The following is a 15,422-nucleotide window of genomic DNA, read 5'->3' as shown; positions in this document are numbered from 1 at the left end:
TGCTTACTATCTACCAGGCATTTATGGCTTATTTGAAATGCCAGAAATGTCTCAGATGGTAAGACCCCTTTTACCGCGGCCCTTGGAAATGATTAAACATAAAAAAGTGGCATTTTGACCAGAAAAGGTTGTGTACAACTCCTATAGGAGGAGTAGTGGTAGTAGTGCCACCTGTCACTTGAAGGGCCCTAAAGGTCCTTCTGCTAGATAAGAAGACACCAATATTAAACCTGCCACAAATCTGATGTTCACTAGGAATGGCCAATAAGTTTGCACTGCACCTTTCAATAGAGATCAGGAAATCATGGTGTATAAGGATTATATGAGGCACGATGCGGATTCCATCAGAACCCCCCCCGATGATAAGGGGAAAAAAAAATCATATATATATATATATATCTATATATATATATATATATATATATATATATATATATATATATATATATATAGATATATATATAAGCCTGATTTTTCCTCAATGTGTATATGTATATACACACACATATGAGCATAATTTATTATATGAAGTTACTATATTAAATGATAATGCTTTCAGACAAACCTGAAATATAACAGTTTTCCTTTAACATATCTGCAATTGCAGCTCCCCCTTCTCCTTCCAGACAGTTGTCACTGAGGTTTAATTTCACAATTGAAGTGTTGGTCACCAGAGAAAGCGCAATTGCTTTAGTACCCTGGAATAACACAGCAGATTAATTTATTATTAACATTTTACTAACAAACTTAATAGTGTTTGATGCCCCCGCACTAGACTTATATCTTGGCATCCCCATTAATAGTTCATACCTGTGCACCGAGCCCGTGATGTCTCATTATGAGCTCTGAGTCCCCCATATGACGTATGAAGAATGAAACTGGAACAACACCAAATAACTGGCAGGCTGATAGATATCTTGCTTTACCAGAGGGATCATACGAATGTTTGACTTCTGCAGAAGTAAATGACGATAATTTAAATAGGTATATAATGATAATTTATTAATCATGAGTATCTAAACTCTTGACTATAAGTTTTCATATGCCAAGAACTTTAATTGACTGCAAATCGATGGAGATCCAAATCCCGAGGCCCCAACCAATCTCTCAGAAGACCCCTGAAAAGTATACAACTCCCGTATGAGCCTGAACACAGAGTGCAGTGGGGATTCGATAGGCTATGAAGCCAATGCTTTATAATAAATCCAAACTCCAACCTGTGTGTGAGCTCCTGTCTGCAGTATTTGAGGATCTTAAATGCAAATGCACAAATGAAACTAGAGAAATCTATTATTCTAAAAAATCTAAAAGATGGTTAGGGTTCGCTCACACTGGCCTATGAGGCTACGTTCCAACAATCAAGAAGTAGCAGCGCTTTGGACACAGCATAATTTTGCCGTTTCTAAAGCGCTGCATTCTAATCACGCAGGTAAATCTGCATGTGTTCACTGAACAATGGCGATTTACCGCATCTAATGCTTATATATTTCGTCTCAGCAACGGAAACTGACGTGCTGCAGAGAGCCCCTAAACTGCACAGTTTCGCCCCCAAACAGATAGCGGTCAACCAACAGCTATCTCTCCTGGCTCAATACACAAAAGTGCTCTCTCTGCCAAGAACTCCTGTGTTCTCTATGATAAAGCTGCTGCCAGACATTTCTGGCAGTGGTTTAGCTTAAAGAAAGCAAAATAATCATCAGTCTGAAATCGGACATGCAGCCGTTGGAGGAAGCAGTGCTATCCCTGAAGAGCCCTTGTGTGATGTGACATTAGTGAGGAAAGACCGCCATCTGCTGGCTGGTTGAAACCATGTGGAACCAATTTGCACCAGAAGAATTGCAGGAGGAGCAAGTTCTTGTGATGGACCTGGTTACGTGACTTGAATGACAGGGTTCCTGAATATAAAAGTCCTGCGCACTAAACCACTATGAGATTTGGCACCAAGAAGGGGAGAGGAGCAAATGCAGACCAGGGATCGTGCAGAGGCTAACGTCACCTGTATGACTCAATTAGATTATTTTGAAACTTATTTCAGACACACTCATGAAATGTCCATTGGCAACTACTGTATATTGTTTATGGTGATCTGCATTTAGTCTGATGTGGCACTTTGCCTTATACTATATTTTTGACTCGTCAACACCCCATTTCTCAATACTTGATATAGCCTCCTTATTACAAACCTCATTAATATGTCCTCTTTTTGAATGATATATGGTTTTAAAATGCATGTTCAATAAAACTTTATTGATTTTATATTTTTTATTTTATATACTTTGTATCCATCTATAGGCAATCCCCAAGTTTCTGTTTAGCGACCAGCACCCCAGGACATTCAGAACTTATCCTAGAAAATTCACCAAAATAGGGATAAAAACTATCATTACAAAAATATCCCGAAGATCTAGTGGACTGCCTGACCCACCACTTAAAGGCGAGCTCAGCAAGATGTAAGAATATCCTTTGTAATGATACAAAACACGCACCAAACAACCTAGTGGAAACAGAGAAGGAGTAGGAGGGAAAAAAAAACAATTTGGAAGAAGAGGATTAGGCAAAACATACAAACCAAATCCACGGAGAAATCTCCTGATTACAACTCCAATCACCTGCTACAAACTCTGAACACTCCAACAACTTCAAACCGGGAAGTGGTAAACTATCTGGCAAGGTCAGAAGCAGGGAGGAAGGTTCTTAAACCTGATGGGAGTAACAACCTCAGAACAGCTGATAAAAATCAAGACAGAGAACTTCAGGAGTTCATCTAAGCAGTTTAACCCTTGCAGCACCAGAACAAAGAAGGCCAGAACTGCTAACAGGATCTTGAAGCCGTGCTAACTACCGCAGATGTAGATGTCACCAGATACTGCAGTTGTCTGACCTCACTGTGTCGCGGTATCCCTGTGACTCAAACAATCAAAGACAAAGTTCAGGATCAGGTAGGGAAGGTCAGAGTTCATCAAAGGCAAAAGAGTTAATACAAGTAAGTAATCAAAAAGGCAAGTCCGATGTCTAGCAACAAAGATCAGGGTATCAGAACACAGAGCAACAGACCACTGAGCAACACTATGACTGCCAATGGTCTGTCCATTGCCAGACAATCATCCTGTACTGGTGACACCTGGAGGAAATCCCACAGGCCCGGCCAGATTGGGCAACTGTGCTGTCACTCCAGCCCAGCTCGCAACGGATTCTAAAGGGCGGATGAGCTGTCACTCAAAGCATCCTTAGGACATGAGAGTTGGAATCGTGACATGTACCTTGTTGATGATGCAGAAGAGCAGGGTTGCTGATGTTCAGAACAGGGATTATTACTGTGGGGAGAAAAGTCAGTGAAGAGACCAAGGAGACGAGGATAGTCTGACTGGGGCATATAGCTAGAATTGACTCTAGGGGTCCACACTACACCTGATAGGCATTATCCTTGCTAGAGTGGAGTGTCAACTAAAAGATGGCTCCTGCACATCTACTGTGACCACATTGGGATGTATAATTATGGTGCATTGCATTAAAGGGCTTCAATGGTAAAGACAAATTATTATCAATCCACTGGATTGGAAGAATGGAAAACGTTTTCCAGGATAGGGAGCAGCACTTGGCAGTCACACAAGGAATGAATGGAGCAGAAGTCGAGCATTCTAAGGGGTATATAAGTTCATCATTCTATGAATCGATATAAGTCCCAAAAGTCAGACCCTCACTAATCAATAAGTTAGCATATGTCTTGTAGATATGTGATAATTTTATTTCACTGGAGAACCATCTTTAAATATATCTCAGCCATAATAGGAGGTCACAGGGCAGAAATGGGTTAAGCTTTCAAGTATTTAATCTTTGATGTAAATAAATAAACTTTTTGATAGCAGAGATAGCAAGTTATCACTATACCCAACACAATTTATTATATCAAGACCAATATACAAGAGACAACTAGCACCACCCCAAGACCAGATCACATATTACCACCATACTGAACATTAACAAAATCCACACCAGTGACAGATCTACACAGGAGCATTGGTACTGTAAAACAGAGCTGAAAATGTGGATAAAAAAGCAGCAAAAATGCAATGTATAGACATGATATATCCAATGCCTTAGAATTTTTTTGCACCCTTCTCCTGACTGATGACTTTCAACAATGAGATCTCTTTGCTGTGTTGTAAGCTGTTTACAGACCTTGGCCTTTGCTGTAAAATGCAACTAAGAAAATGTCAGGAAAATCCTACCAGCACATCTAAACTTTATATGGGGTTAATCAGAATAACTAAAATGATGTCACCTTTCTACTGACTACTATTTAACATGAACTTAACTGTGATTGGCTAATTCTGAATCCAACCACATCCCCAATTATAATAGGGTATTCACACTTATGCAACATTATTTTAGTTTTGTTATTTTTATTTTAACTCTTAAAATAATTTCAGTTTGTTTCTCAATGGATTTGTACAGATTATGGGTGACATTAATGGTGGAAAAATTTCTGAAATGATATACTTTATATCCACTGTATACTGCCTACCTTCTGATTGGGGTGGTTTTAGTTATGTTCATTTTCTAGACTTTTTTTTTTTTTTAAACTGTCCAGTGAGGTGCAAAAGGTGTCTGAAAAAACTAAAGATCTCTGAAGCAAGGTATAAATGTCAGTTTATGACCCAAACTGAGCCAGAATTCTTTGACATCTCCCATGTCTTTTGAAGCTTCGACCAGATCTAAAGGTCACGTACATTTCATATGCCATCATCCAGCTCTTACAGATAACGTGTGCTGGAATGTGATTGATATTTTAATTCCGATATCTGGGTATAGGAACAAACCTTTAATTTCTAAATCTGTGTCCCAGTCTTCAGGTTTAGTGTCTTCAGCTTTGCTAGTAACTTCTTGGAGCTTATCTGGTACTGTCTGTTCTTGGTCTTTTTCTGTGGGTATATCCTCCTCAATTTCCTGCTTCACATCTTCTTCAGTCATGAACCTTGCTCTCTCTGATCTTGGTACAATCTAGAAAAGACCCAGTAGCTCTCGTTTATAACATGAAATCTTATATATAACAGTAGACGTGTCCTTCTGTCCGAAGCCGGGCTGGGCGGCGCCTGCGCAGTGTGGCGCCAGAGTCAGTGGGTGAACATACCGCACTACAGCTCCATTATCCCTATGACCAGCTTGTGCACACTGCTGTGTTGATGTTGTAGTACATTTCTAAAAATAAATTAGTGACAGAGTCAGTGCGTGCGCATACCGCGATCTCTGGCACCATTTTATTGAAGACACTGTATATGTGAATTTGCAGACACAGTGTCTTCACAAAATCGTCACCAGTTAGGGTGTGTGCACACGCTGCGGATTCTGCTGCGGATCCACAGCGGTTTTGGTCCTGCAGTACCATTATATCCTATGGGAAATGGAAACCGCTGTGCAGACGGTGCAGATTTTTCCGCGCGGATTTGCTGCGGTTTCTAATCCGCAGAAAGAATTGACATGTCAATTCTTTCTGCGGATTCCGCTGCGGTTTACCATCTCCTCCATTGTAGAGGTGATAAACCGCAGGGCAAAACCGCAGGCTAATCCGCAGATAAACTGCAGGTCTTTTGACCTGCGGAATTTGCTAAATCCGCGTGGATCAATCCGCATCAGAATCCGCAGCGTGTGCACACACCCTTAGCATGGCACCAGATAGCATGGTATGCGCACGAACTGATTCCGGCATCATTTTATTGAAAAATTATACTGCAACGTCAATATAACAGTGCCACGCACCGGCCATCACCATTATGCCTATGGCCGGAACGTTCACACTGCTATGCTGTAGTTGTAGTACATTACTTCAATAAGATGGCACCGGAGTCAGTGTGTGTGCATACCGTGCCATTTTATCCAGCGGATAGAACAGTGCTGCTACCAAGCATGTTATATGTAACATCTCATGTTCATGTCCCTCATACCTACCTAGATATGGGGAAGCAGGGACTTTTTACTTTTATATAAACCTGGTTTGTAACAAGCCTGCCAAAAACCTAATAGCTTTTTAATCTTTGCACTCCTAACTTAGGTAGAATTTTAACATTATAACTTTCATTGGATAACTATGTGCACATCTTTAAAAGTCTGCGAAATTAAGGATGAGTGACCTCATGGAGATCAACATCCAACACTGCGGAGACACCATCACATGTTTCTCAATGCAGTGATTCTAGAGCAATGCCCCCATCCCTTATGGGAAATATGCAAAAACATGTAAATCAACAGCCGCGGAGACACCATCACATGTTTCTCAACGCAAGCAATGACTTGCCAGGTCTTTCACCGGGAAGGAACAACCACGGGAAGGGCAGTCTCCAATGAAGGAAACCACCTATGCCAAAACATGGTATCCATCCACAGACAGCTGTTTCGGGGACGCAAGCAATGACTATGATTTACATGTTTTTGCATATTTCCCATAAGGGATGGGGGCATTGCTCTAGAATCACTGCGTTGAGAAACATGTGATAGTGTCTCCGCAGTGTTGGATGTTGATCTCCATGAGGTCACTCATCCTCAATTTCGCAGTCAGTTTACTAGGCATTGCTCCCACTAGCCAGTTTCCTACTCCACACTGATGAGGGGCAATACCCCGAAACAGCTGTCTGTGGATGGATACCATGTTTTGGCATAGGTGGTTTCCTTCATTGGAGACTGCCCTTCCCGTGGTTGTTCCTTCCCGGTGAAAGACCTGGCTAGTCATTGCTTGCGTTGAGAAACATGTGATGGTGTCTCCGCGGCTGTTGATTTACATGTTTTTGCATATTTCCCATAAGGGATGGGGGCATTGCTCTAGAATCACTGCGTTGAGAAACATGTGATGGTGTCTCCGCAGTGTTGGATGTTGATCTCCATGAGGTCACTCATCCTCAATTTTGCAGTCTTTTTACTAGGCATTGCTCCTACTAGCCAGTTTCCTACTCCACACTGATGAGGGGCAATACCCCGAAACAGCTGTCTGTGGATGGATACCATGTTTTGGCATAGGTGGTTTCCTTCATTGGAGACTGCCCTTCCCGTGGTTGTTCCTTCCCGGTGAAAGACCTGGCTAGTCATTGCTTGCGTTGAGAAACATGTGATGGTGTCTCCGCGGCTGTTGATTTACATGTTTTTGCATATTTCCCATAAGGGATGGGGGCATTGCTCTAGAATCACTGCGTTGAGAAACATGTGATGGTGTCTCCGCAGTGTTGGATGTTGATCTCCATGAGGTCACTCATCCTCAATTTCGCAGTCTTTACTAGGCATTGCTCCTACTAGCCAGTTTCCTACTCCACACTGATGAGGGGCAATACCCCGAAACAGCTGTCTGTGGATGGATACCATGTTTTGGCATAGGTGGTTTCCTTCATTGGAGACTACCCTTCCCGTGGTTGTTCCTTCCCGGTGAAAGACCTGGCTAGTCATTGCTTGCGTTGAGAAACATGTGATGGTGTCTCCGCGGCTGTTGATTTACACATCTTTAAAAGTGACCTGTCCCCAGAAAAACACTATTAGGCTACTTTCACACTTGCTTTTTTTGTAGCGCGTTTTTCCCGCAAAAAAACCCATGGAAAAAACGCATACAAATGCATACAAATGCTGCGTTTTTTCAAGCCTTTTTATGCACATGCATGAAAAAACGCAGCGTTTTTATGCGTTTTTAGTGCGTTTTTACCGCGTTTGCGTTTTTTGCCAACATTAGTTGGCCTCACCAAAAAAATCAAGATAGGGTTAGGATTAACACTAACCCAAACCATGACTTTACTAACCCTAACCCTTAACCAAACCATACTAACCCTAACCCTTAACCAAACCTTACTAACCCTAACCCTTAACCAAACCCTACTAACCCTAACCCAAACCCTAACCCTAACTAACCCTAAACCCTAACCCTTAACCAAACCATACTAACCCTAACCCAAACCCTAACCCCCCTTAACTAACCCTAACTCTAACCCAAACCCCTAATTTCCATTGTCTAACCAATGGTCAAAAAAAAAAACGCATGCGCAAAAAAACGCATACATGAGCATGCCAATGCGCACATATGCGCACCCATAGACTTACAATTGGTGTCTTGCTGTAAAAAAACGCATTGCGCGCTCATGTGTTTTTTTGAGGCAAGTCGGACGCCCAAAAAATGCAACAGAATGCATTTTGTGCGCCCGAGCGCACACCACAAAAAAACGCATGCGCGTAAAAACGCATACAAACGCATGTGTATGCGCACATAAGCGCATCCCATGCAAAATATAGGGGAAAAAAAGCACATGCGGTTTTTAGCGCTAAAATACAGTGCAAAAAAACGCAAGTGTGAAACCAGCCTAAGTCTGCAGATATGGGGTTAATCTGTAGAATAATACAGTAGTGTTACTGTAAGGTGCTCAGTGCGGTAGTCATAGTCGAGGGGCTGCGTTCCCATGCCCTGGCACCCCACAAGTAAACGGTGTCCCTGTCCATTAATGCTGTGCTGCGTACAATGCAGGGCACTCACTTTCAGGCCGAAGGCCTCCACTGCATCCACGTCCTTTTGTCCAGGATCAGCCACGCACAAATCAGAGGGCACTCACTTCTTAACAACCAGTTCAATGTTACTTAACAGTCTGAGTTCAGCTGATGATAGAGCATAGTAGGTTTTCGTGTTCTCCGTTGATTCAGCTTGAACTATTCGCTTACTGGCACCTTCAGCCCCCATGGTTCTCTGTCCACCTCTGCAGTATTCATAAGACCCATTCTGTCTCCCTCAGGTATTTCCCTGTATGGCTTCCACTTTTTGGAAGGGAATAAGGCACCTTTAACAATGCCTAGTTCAAGCCGTAGCCGTAGGCCCCGGACGTTACAGGAGTGTCCGCTGAAGATAGTTGCTGGCGTTCTCATACTGCTTCAACATTGCGTACTTCTCATGCCCTCCAGCCCTCTGGCCTTGTACTATTACTAAAACTTTATCTATCTCTCAATCTAACCTAACCTGAAAATAGTTCCCTTTTTATATCACCCAACCCCCTCCCATGGCTGATCTCAAGCATACTAACTGTCTTATACTAAACCTATCTCTATGCTTTTCCTATACACTACCCATTAATAACATTGTACATTACTTGCCATACATTAGAAAAACTGCATACATTAGTTTCTATAATTCTCTTTTTACACTGCTAAAAAATACAGAAAATCAAATATGTAGATACACTTCTTGCAAATGTTGTTTTCAGGAATAGAGGCATATGACAGACCCTGTCACACGCTTACATTACTAAACTGTATGGTGCCCGTACTTAACTGACCGCTGTGGAGAGAAAACTAACTTTATTCCCCCAGCAGCATTCTGGTTTCAGGCACGGAGGCGGTTCCGGTTCAGTTACCATTATAAGTATAGAGAGCGGCAGCTGTAACTGCGCCCCCGCGCTAACTCACAGCCAGTTCTAATGCAGAGCCAGTGTCAGTCAGGGCCAGGGGTGTGGTTACAGCTGCCGCTCTGTATACCCTCTATACTCAGAGCAGTGACTGAACCAGCACCAACCTGCCCCTGTGACTGAAACCTGGGGGGAATAAATCTCATTTTCTCCCTTCAGCATTCGGCTAAGTGCTTGCACCAGGCAGGTTAATAACACTATTAACCTGCACACTAACCCTATTTCTGCATGTTAATAGCATTTTTTTCTGGTGACAGATTCCCTTTAATATCTTGCGATTATACGGTGGAAAACAATCTCAGCAATTCCATAATTGTTATTTGTTTGCTTTCTATGGCGTTCAGTTTGCGGTAAAAATGAACTGGCAACATAATTGGCCAAGTCGGAACAAATACAGCGATGCAAACAAAACAGAATGTGAGAACTTTCTCTGAAACGTTACTAGTTTCGGAAACATTTTTTTTTTTCTGCAACTGAAAAACAGCAATTGTGTGTGTTCAATTTTTTCGTATTGTTTAACACTGATTACTGCACAGGTTAAATTATTTACTATTTTCATAGATTGGAACTTTTACGGGCTCGGCGATACCAAATATTTTTATTCTTTACTTTAATTTTTAAATTGGAAAAAGGAGGGAGATTTTAACTTTTATCTTTTTTATAAACTTTTTCATAATTTTTTAGCCCCCGCAGAGGATTTAAACCTGCAATCTTTTGATTGATTGCACATTATAATGAATTACCGATCTCCCATAAAACCTAGACATGGGCTAGGAGCACCAATATGGCAGCACTGGAGGCCTTGCTATGGCAAACCATTGCCTCCATGCAAGTGTGTGTGTGTGTGTGTGTGTATGTAGGAAATAGGTCTTTATATTTAAGGGAAAAAGAAATCCAAACCTACAGGGCCCTATGTGAAAAATTGCTTGCCCTCCCACCCACTTAAAACATAAATTAACTGTGGTTTATCACGTTTGGGAAACTGAGTTCAAATTCCATAACCACACTCAGGACTGATTACAGCCACACCAGTTCTCACTCAAGAAATCACTTAAATAGGACCTGCCTGACAAAGTGAAGTAGACCAAAAGATTTTCAAAAGCTAGATATCATGTCACAATCCAAAGAAATTCTTGAACAAATGAGAAACAAAGTAACTGAGTCTGGAAAAGGTTATAAAGACATTTCTAAAGCGTTAGGACTTCAGAGACCCACAGTGAAAGCCATTCTTCACAAATGGTGAAAACATAGAACAGTGGTTAACCTTCCCAGGAGTGACCGGCTGACTAAAATTACCCCATGAGTGCAGCAACAACTCATTCAAGATATCACAAAAAACCCACAAGAACATCCAAAGAACTGCAAGCTTTACTTGTCTCAGTTAAGGTCAGTGTTCATGACTCCACCATGAGAAAGAGACTGGGCAAAAATGGCCTGCATGGCTGAATTCCAAGACAAAAATCACTGCTGAGCAATAAAAACATAAAGGCTCATCTCAGTTTTGCCAGAAATCATCTTAATGATCCCCAAGACTTTTGGGATAATACTCTGTGGACTAATAAGACAAAAGTTGAATTTTTTGGAAGGTGTATGTCCCATTACATCTGCTATAGAAGTAACACAGCATTTTAGTTGTTGCCTCAGTACCTGGAAGACTTGAAATATCCGGCCATCTGTTGACCTCAAGCTGAAGCGCACTTGGGATATGCAGTAGGACAATGATCCAGAGCGCATCAGCAAGTCCAACTCTGAATAGCTTAAGATAAACAAAATTAGGTCCTAACCTTAATCCGATTGAGATGCTGTGGCATGCCAGTTATTTCAAATGCATGATTGCAGTTGTTGCTGCTAAGCGTGGCCCTATTAGTTATTAGGATTAGCGGCCAACCACTTTTCACACAGGGCCCTGTAGGTTTGGATTTCTTTTTAACTTAATAATAAAGATCTTCATTTAAAAACTGCATTTTGTGTTTACTTGTGTTATCTTTGCATAAGGCTGAGTTCATATTGCGTTATGGCCCTGTGTTTAATGCATCCATTACATAGCGGCATTAACGCTATGTAACGGATGCATTAACGCACCCATAGACTGCCATAATGTAGCGCATCGCTAACACATGTCATAATCGGCATACTTTAGCGATGGGCCGTCATTCTGTGAAGGACCCTCGGATGCGGTCTGCAGCGTTCAAGGGTCTGTCACCGCTAGGGCAGATGGAGCATCTGTGCTAGCGCAATTGCAAGTTGCGTTAACGCAGTCCGTTTAACGCATGCGTTGAACGGACTGCTCTAACGCAGTATAAACCTAGCCTAATATTTTAAATTGTTTGGTGAGATGAAACATTTAAGTGTGACAAATATGCAAAAGAATAGGAAATCAGGAAGTGGGCAAACCGTTTTTCACACAACTATGTATATATAGTTGTGCTAAAAAATTTACATACCCCTGCAGAATTTTTGCTTTCTTGGCCTTTTTTCAGAGAATATGAATGATAACACCAAAACTTTTTCTCCTCTCATGGTTAGTGGTTGGGTGAAGCCATTTATTGTCAAACTACTGTGTTTTCTCTTTTTAAATCGTAATGACAACCCAAAACATTCAAATGACCCTGATCAAAAGTTTACATACCCTGGTGATTTTGGCCTGATAACATGCACAGAAGTTAACACAAATGGGTTTAAATGGCTGTGCTAAAGGAAACATCCTCACATATGACCTGTGAAAAATGCCAGGAAAATTGTTCGGGATGCAAAGAAAAACCCACAAATAGCATCAACTGAAATATTGGGCTCTCTGAAAACTAGCGGTGTGGCGGTTTCAAGATGCACAATAAGGAGGCACTTGAAGAAGAATGGGCTCAAAAGTTCACATACCCCATTTCTTAATACTGTGTATTGCCCCCCACTAACGTCAATGACAGCTTGAAGTCTTTTGTGGTAGTTGTGGATGAGGTTCTTTATTTTCTCAAATGGTAAAGCTGCCCACTCCTCTTGCTAAAAAGCCTTCAGTTCCTGTAAATTCCTGGGCTGTCTAGCATGAACTGCGCACTTGAGATCTCCCCAGAGTGGCTCAATGATATTGAGGTCAGAAGACTGAGATGGCCACTCCAGAAACTTTACTTTGCTCTGCTGTAGCCAATGACAGATCGACTTGGCCTTGTGTTTTGGATCGTTGTCATGTTGGAACGTACAAGTACGTCCCATAAGCAGCTTCCATGCTGATAACGTGCTGCATTCATCTTTCCTTCAAGTTTGACCAAGTATCCTGTGCCTATGTAACTCACACATCCCCAAAACATCAACGATCCACCTCCGTGCTTTACACTAGGAATGGTGTTCCTTTTATCATAGGCCTTGTTGACCGCTTTAGAAATGTAATGTTTATGGTTGTGACCAAACAGTTACATTTTGGTCACATCACTCCAATTTACCTTGTTCCAGAAGTTTTGAGGCTTGTGTCTGTGCTATTTTGTGGAAACTTCACACTAGACATCAAGCAGTTTGTGTGCCTCTCCACTCTTCCTCCAGACTCTGGGACCTTGATTTCCAAGGTCCAGTGTGAAATATCCACAATCAATGATGGTTTCAGGAGCCATGTCATCTGCTGATGTAGGTCCACTGTGTTTTATCAAGACCAAAGTCAGTGCAGCTATCTACCAGGAAATTTTAGAGCATTTCATACTTTCCTCTGCCGACAAGCTTTTTGGAGATGGACATTTCATTCTCCAGCAGGACTTGGCACCTGTCCACACTGCCAAAAGTACAAATACCTGGTCTACAAACAAAAGTATCACTGTGCTTGATTGGCCAGCAAACTCGTCTGACCTTAACCCCATAGAGAATCTATGTGGTAATTCCAAGAGAAAGATGAGAGACACCAGGCCCAACAATGCAGACGAGGTGAAGGCTGATTTCAAAACAACCTGGGCTTCCATAACACCTCAGCAGTGCCACAGGCTGATCACCTCCATGCCACTCCGTATTGATGCAGTAATTGATGCCAAAGGAGCCCCAACCAAGTATTGAGTGCATTTACTGAACATACATTTCACTAGGACAACATTTTTTCAAGCTGGTGTTATAAAGTATTCTAATTTACTGAGATAATGACTATTAGGATTTCATTGGGTGTAAGCCATAATCATCAACGTTAACAGAAATAAACACTTGAAATAGATCACTCTATTTGTAATGAATCTATATAATATACAAGTTTCACTTTTTGTATTGAAGAACTGAAATAAAATAACTTTTTGAAGCTATTATAATTTTGTGAGATGCACCTGTATGTATGCATGTATACATATAGTGCATATACATATATATATATATATATATATATATATAAATAAAGCTCAAAGTGTGTATGTATGTATGTATGTGTGTGTGTATGTCCGGGATAGGCATCCACGCCGTCGCAGCTACAGCCACAAAATTTGGAACAGTCACACGTCTGGACCCCGAGAGCGTCCTAAGCTGTGTTGTGAGGCGAAATTTTAACCCTGCGCGTTCCAATTCACCAAACAATTTTGCCTCTATCTACATACTGGGGAAAAAGTGTGTGAGCATCAAGCCCCGCCCCTCATTATGTTATAATGCCCCTATCTGCATAATGGGGAAACAGTGTGTGCGTATCAAGCCCCGCCCCTCATTATGATGTCACAATGGTTGCCATGGCAACGCTGATATCATAGGTTGCAAGCCCCACCGCTCATTATGATGTCATAATGGTTGACTATGGGATGGAGGATGTGTGATGGGTATATGGGCACTGGACTATGGGATGGAGGATATGTATGATGGGTATATGGGCACGGGACTATGGGATGGAGGATGTGTGATGGGTATATGGCCACGGGACTATGGGATGGAGGATATGTATGACGGGTATATGGGCACGGGACTATGGGATGGAGGATATGTATGATGGGTATATGGGCACGGGACTATGGGATGGAGGATATGTATGATGGGTATATGGGCATTCGACTATGAGATGAAGGATGTGTGATGGGTATATGGGCACTCGACTATGGGATGGCGAATATGTATGATGGGTATATGGGCATGGGACTATGGGATGGAGAATATGTATGATGGGTATATGGGCATGGGACTATGGGATGGATGATGTGTGATGGGTATATGGGCACTCGACTATGGGATGGAGGATATGTATGATGGGTATATGGGCACGGGACTATGGGATGGAGGATATGTATGATGGGTATATGGGCACGGGACTATGGGATGGAGGATGTGTGATGGGTATATGGCCACGGGACTATGGGATGGAGGATATGTATGACGGGTATATGGGCACTCGACTATGGGATGGAGGATATGTATGACGGGTATATGGGCACGGGCCTATGGGATCGTGGATATGTATGATGGGTATATGAGCACGGGACTATGGGATGGAGGATAATTATAATTTGTTATAACTAACCACAGTTAGTTACTATGCCCGGGCAGCGCCGGGCTCTTCAGCTAGTATATATATATATATATATATATATATATATATATATATATATATACACGCACACACACACTGCTACATCTACTATCTTGGCGAGATTTCACTATTTACTATTAAAGATCTGTTCTATAGACCATCTTCTATACACACATAATATAAATTACTTACTTTATTGCTGACACTTCCTCGGCTCAGTTGTGACAGTGGTCTGCTGGGTGGTCTGCTAGGAATTCCTCCCAAGGAATGGTTGACTTCTTCCTCTTCCGCATCCTTTGCTTCTTCCACTGAAGGAAGTATTGGACTCATGTCCTTAGAAAACCTCTTGCCTAGCACCATATTGCTGTAAGCACTGGTTTATCAATCACAATATTAGTATTATTATTGTGCCTCTATTCAAAAGGGATTAAATCTTGACTCTTTGTAAAAACATATTTCTCCAAAAAAAAGAACACGCAGCTAAATGCTGACTAAAGTGGCCGGCAAGAAGGGTCTGCTCAGATTTCCATTGACTGTCACTATAC

At 41.8% G+C, this 15,422-nt stretch overlaps 1 protein-coding gene across 2 annotated transcripts in view; it reads right to left on the bottom strand.

Annotated features, from left to right (window-relative positions):
- The window catches only part of LRRC74B (leucine rich repeat containing 74B), a 97,202-nt gene extending 81,780 nt beyond the window's left edge, over positions 1–15,422 (bottom strand). For both annotated transcript variants that reach the window (XM_073582701.1, XM_073582700.1), the window contains exons 1-4: positions 15,070–15,422; positions 4,821–5,001; positions 811–953; positions 566–698 (exon numbers count right to left, since the gene is read on the bottom strand). In XM_073582701.1, coding sequence (XP_073438802.1) covers positions 566–698; positions 811–953; positions 4,821–5,001; positions 15,070–15,237 — 625 coding nt within the window. In that variant the 5' untranslated portion in view covers positions 15,238–15,422. The remainder of the gene's footprint in view (positions 1–565; positions 699–810; positions 954–4,820; positions 5,002–15,069) is intronic.

This window comes from Dendrobates tinctorius, unplaced genomic scaffold, assembly GCF_039654945.1.
Source record: "Dendrobates tinctorius isolate UK_male_01 unplaced genomic scaffold, ASM3965494v1 ptg000073l, whole genome shotgun sequence".
NCBI lineage: Eukaryota > Metazoa > Chordata > Amphibia > Anura > Dendrobatidae > Dendrobates > Dendrobates tinctorius.
Note: the sequence above shows the minus strand (reverse complement) of the source record. Positions and strands in the feature narration are given on the sequence as shown.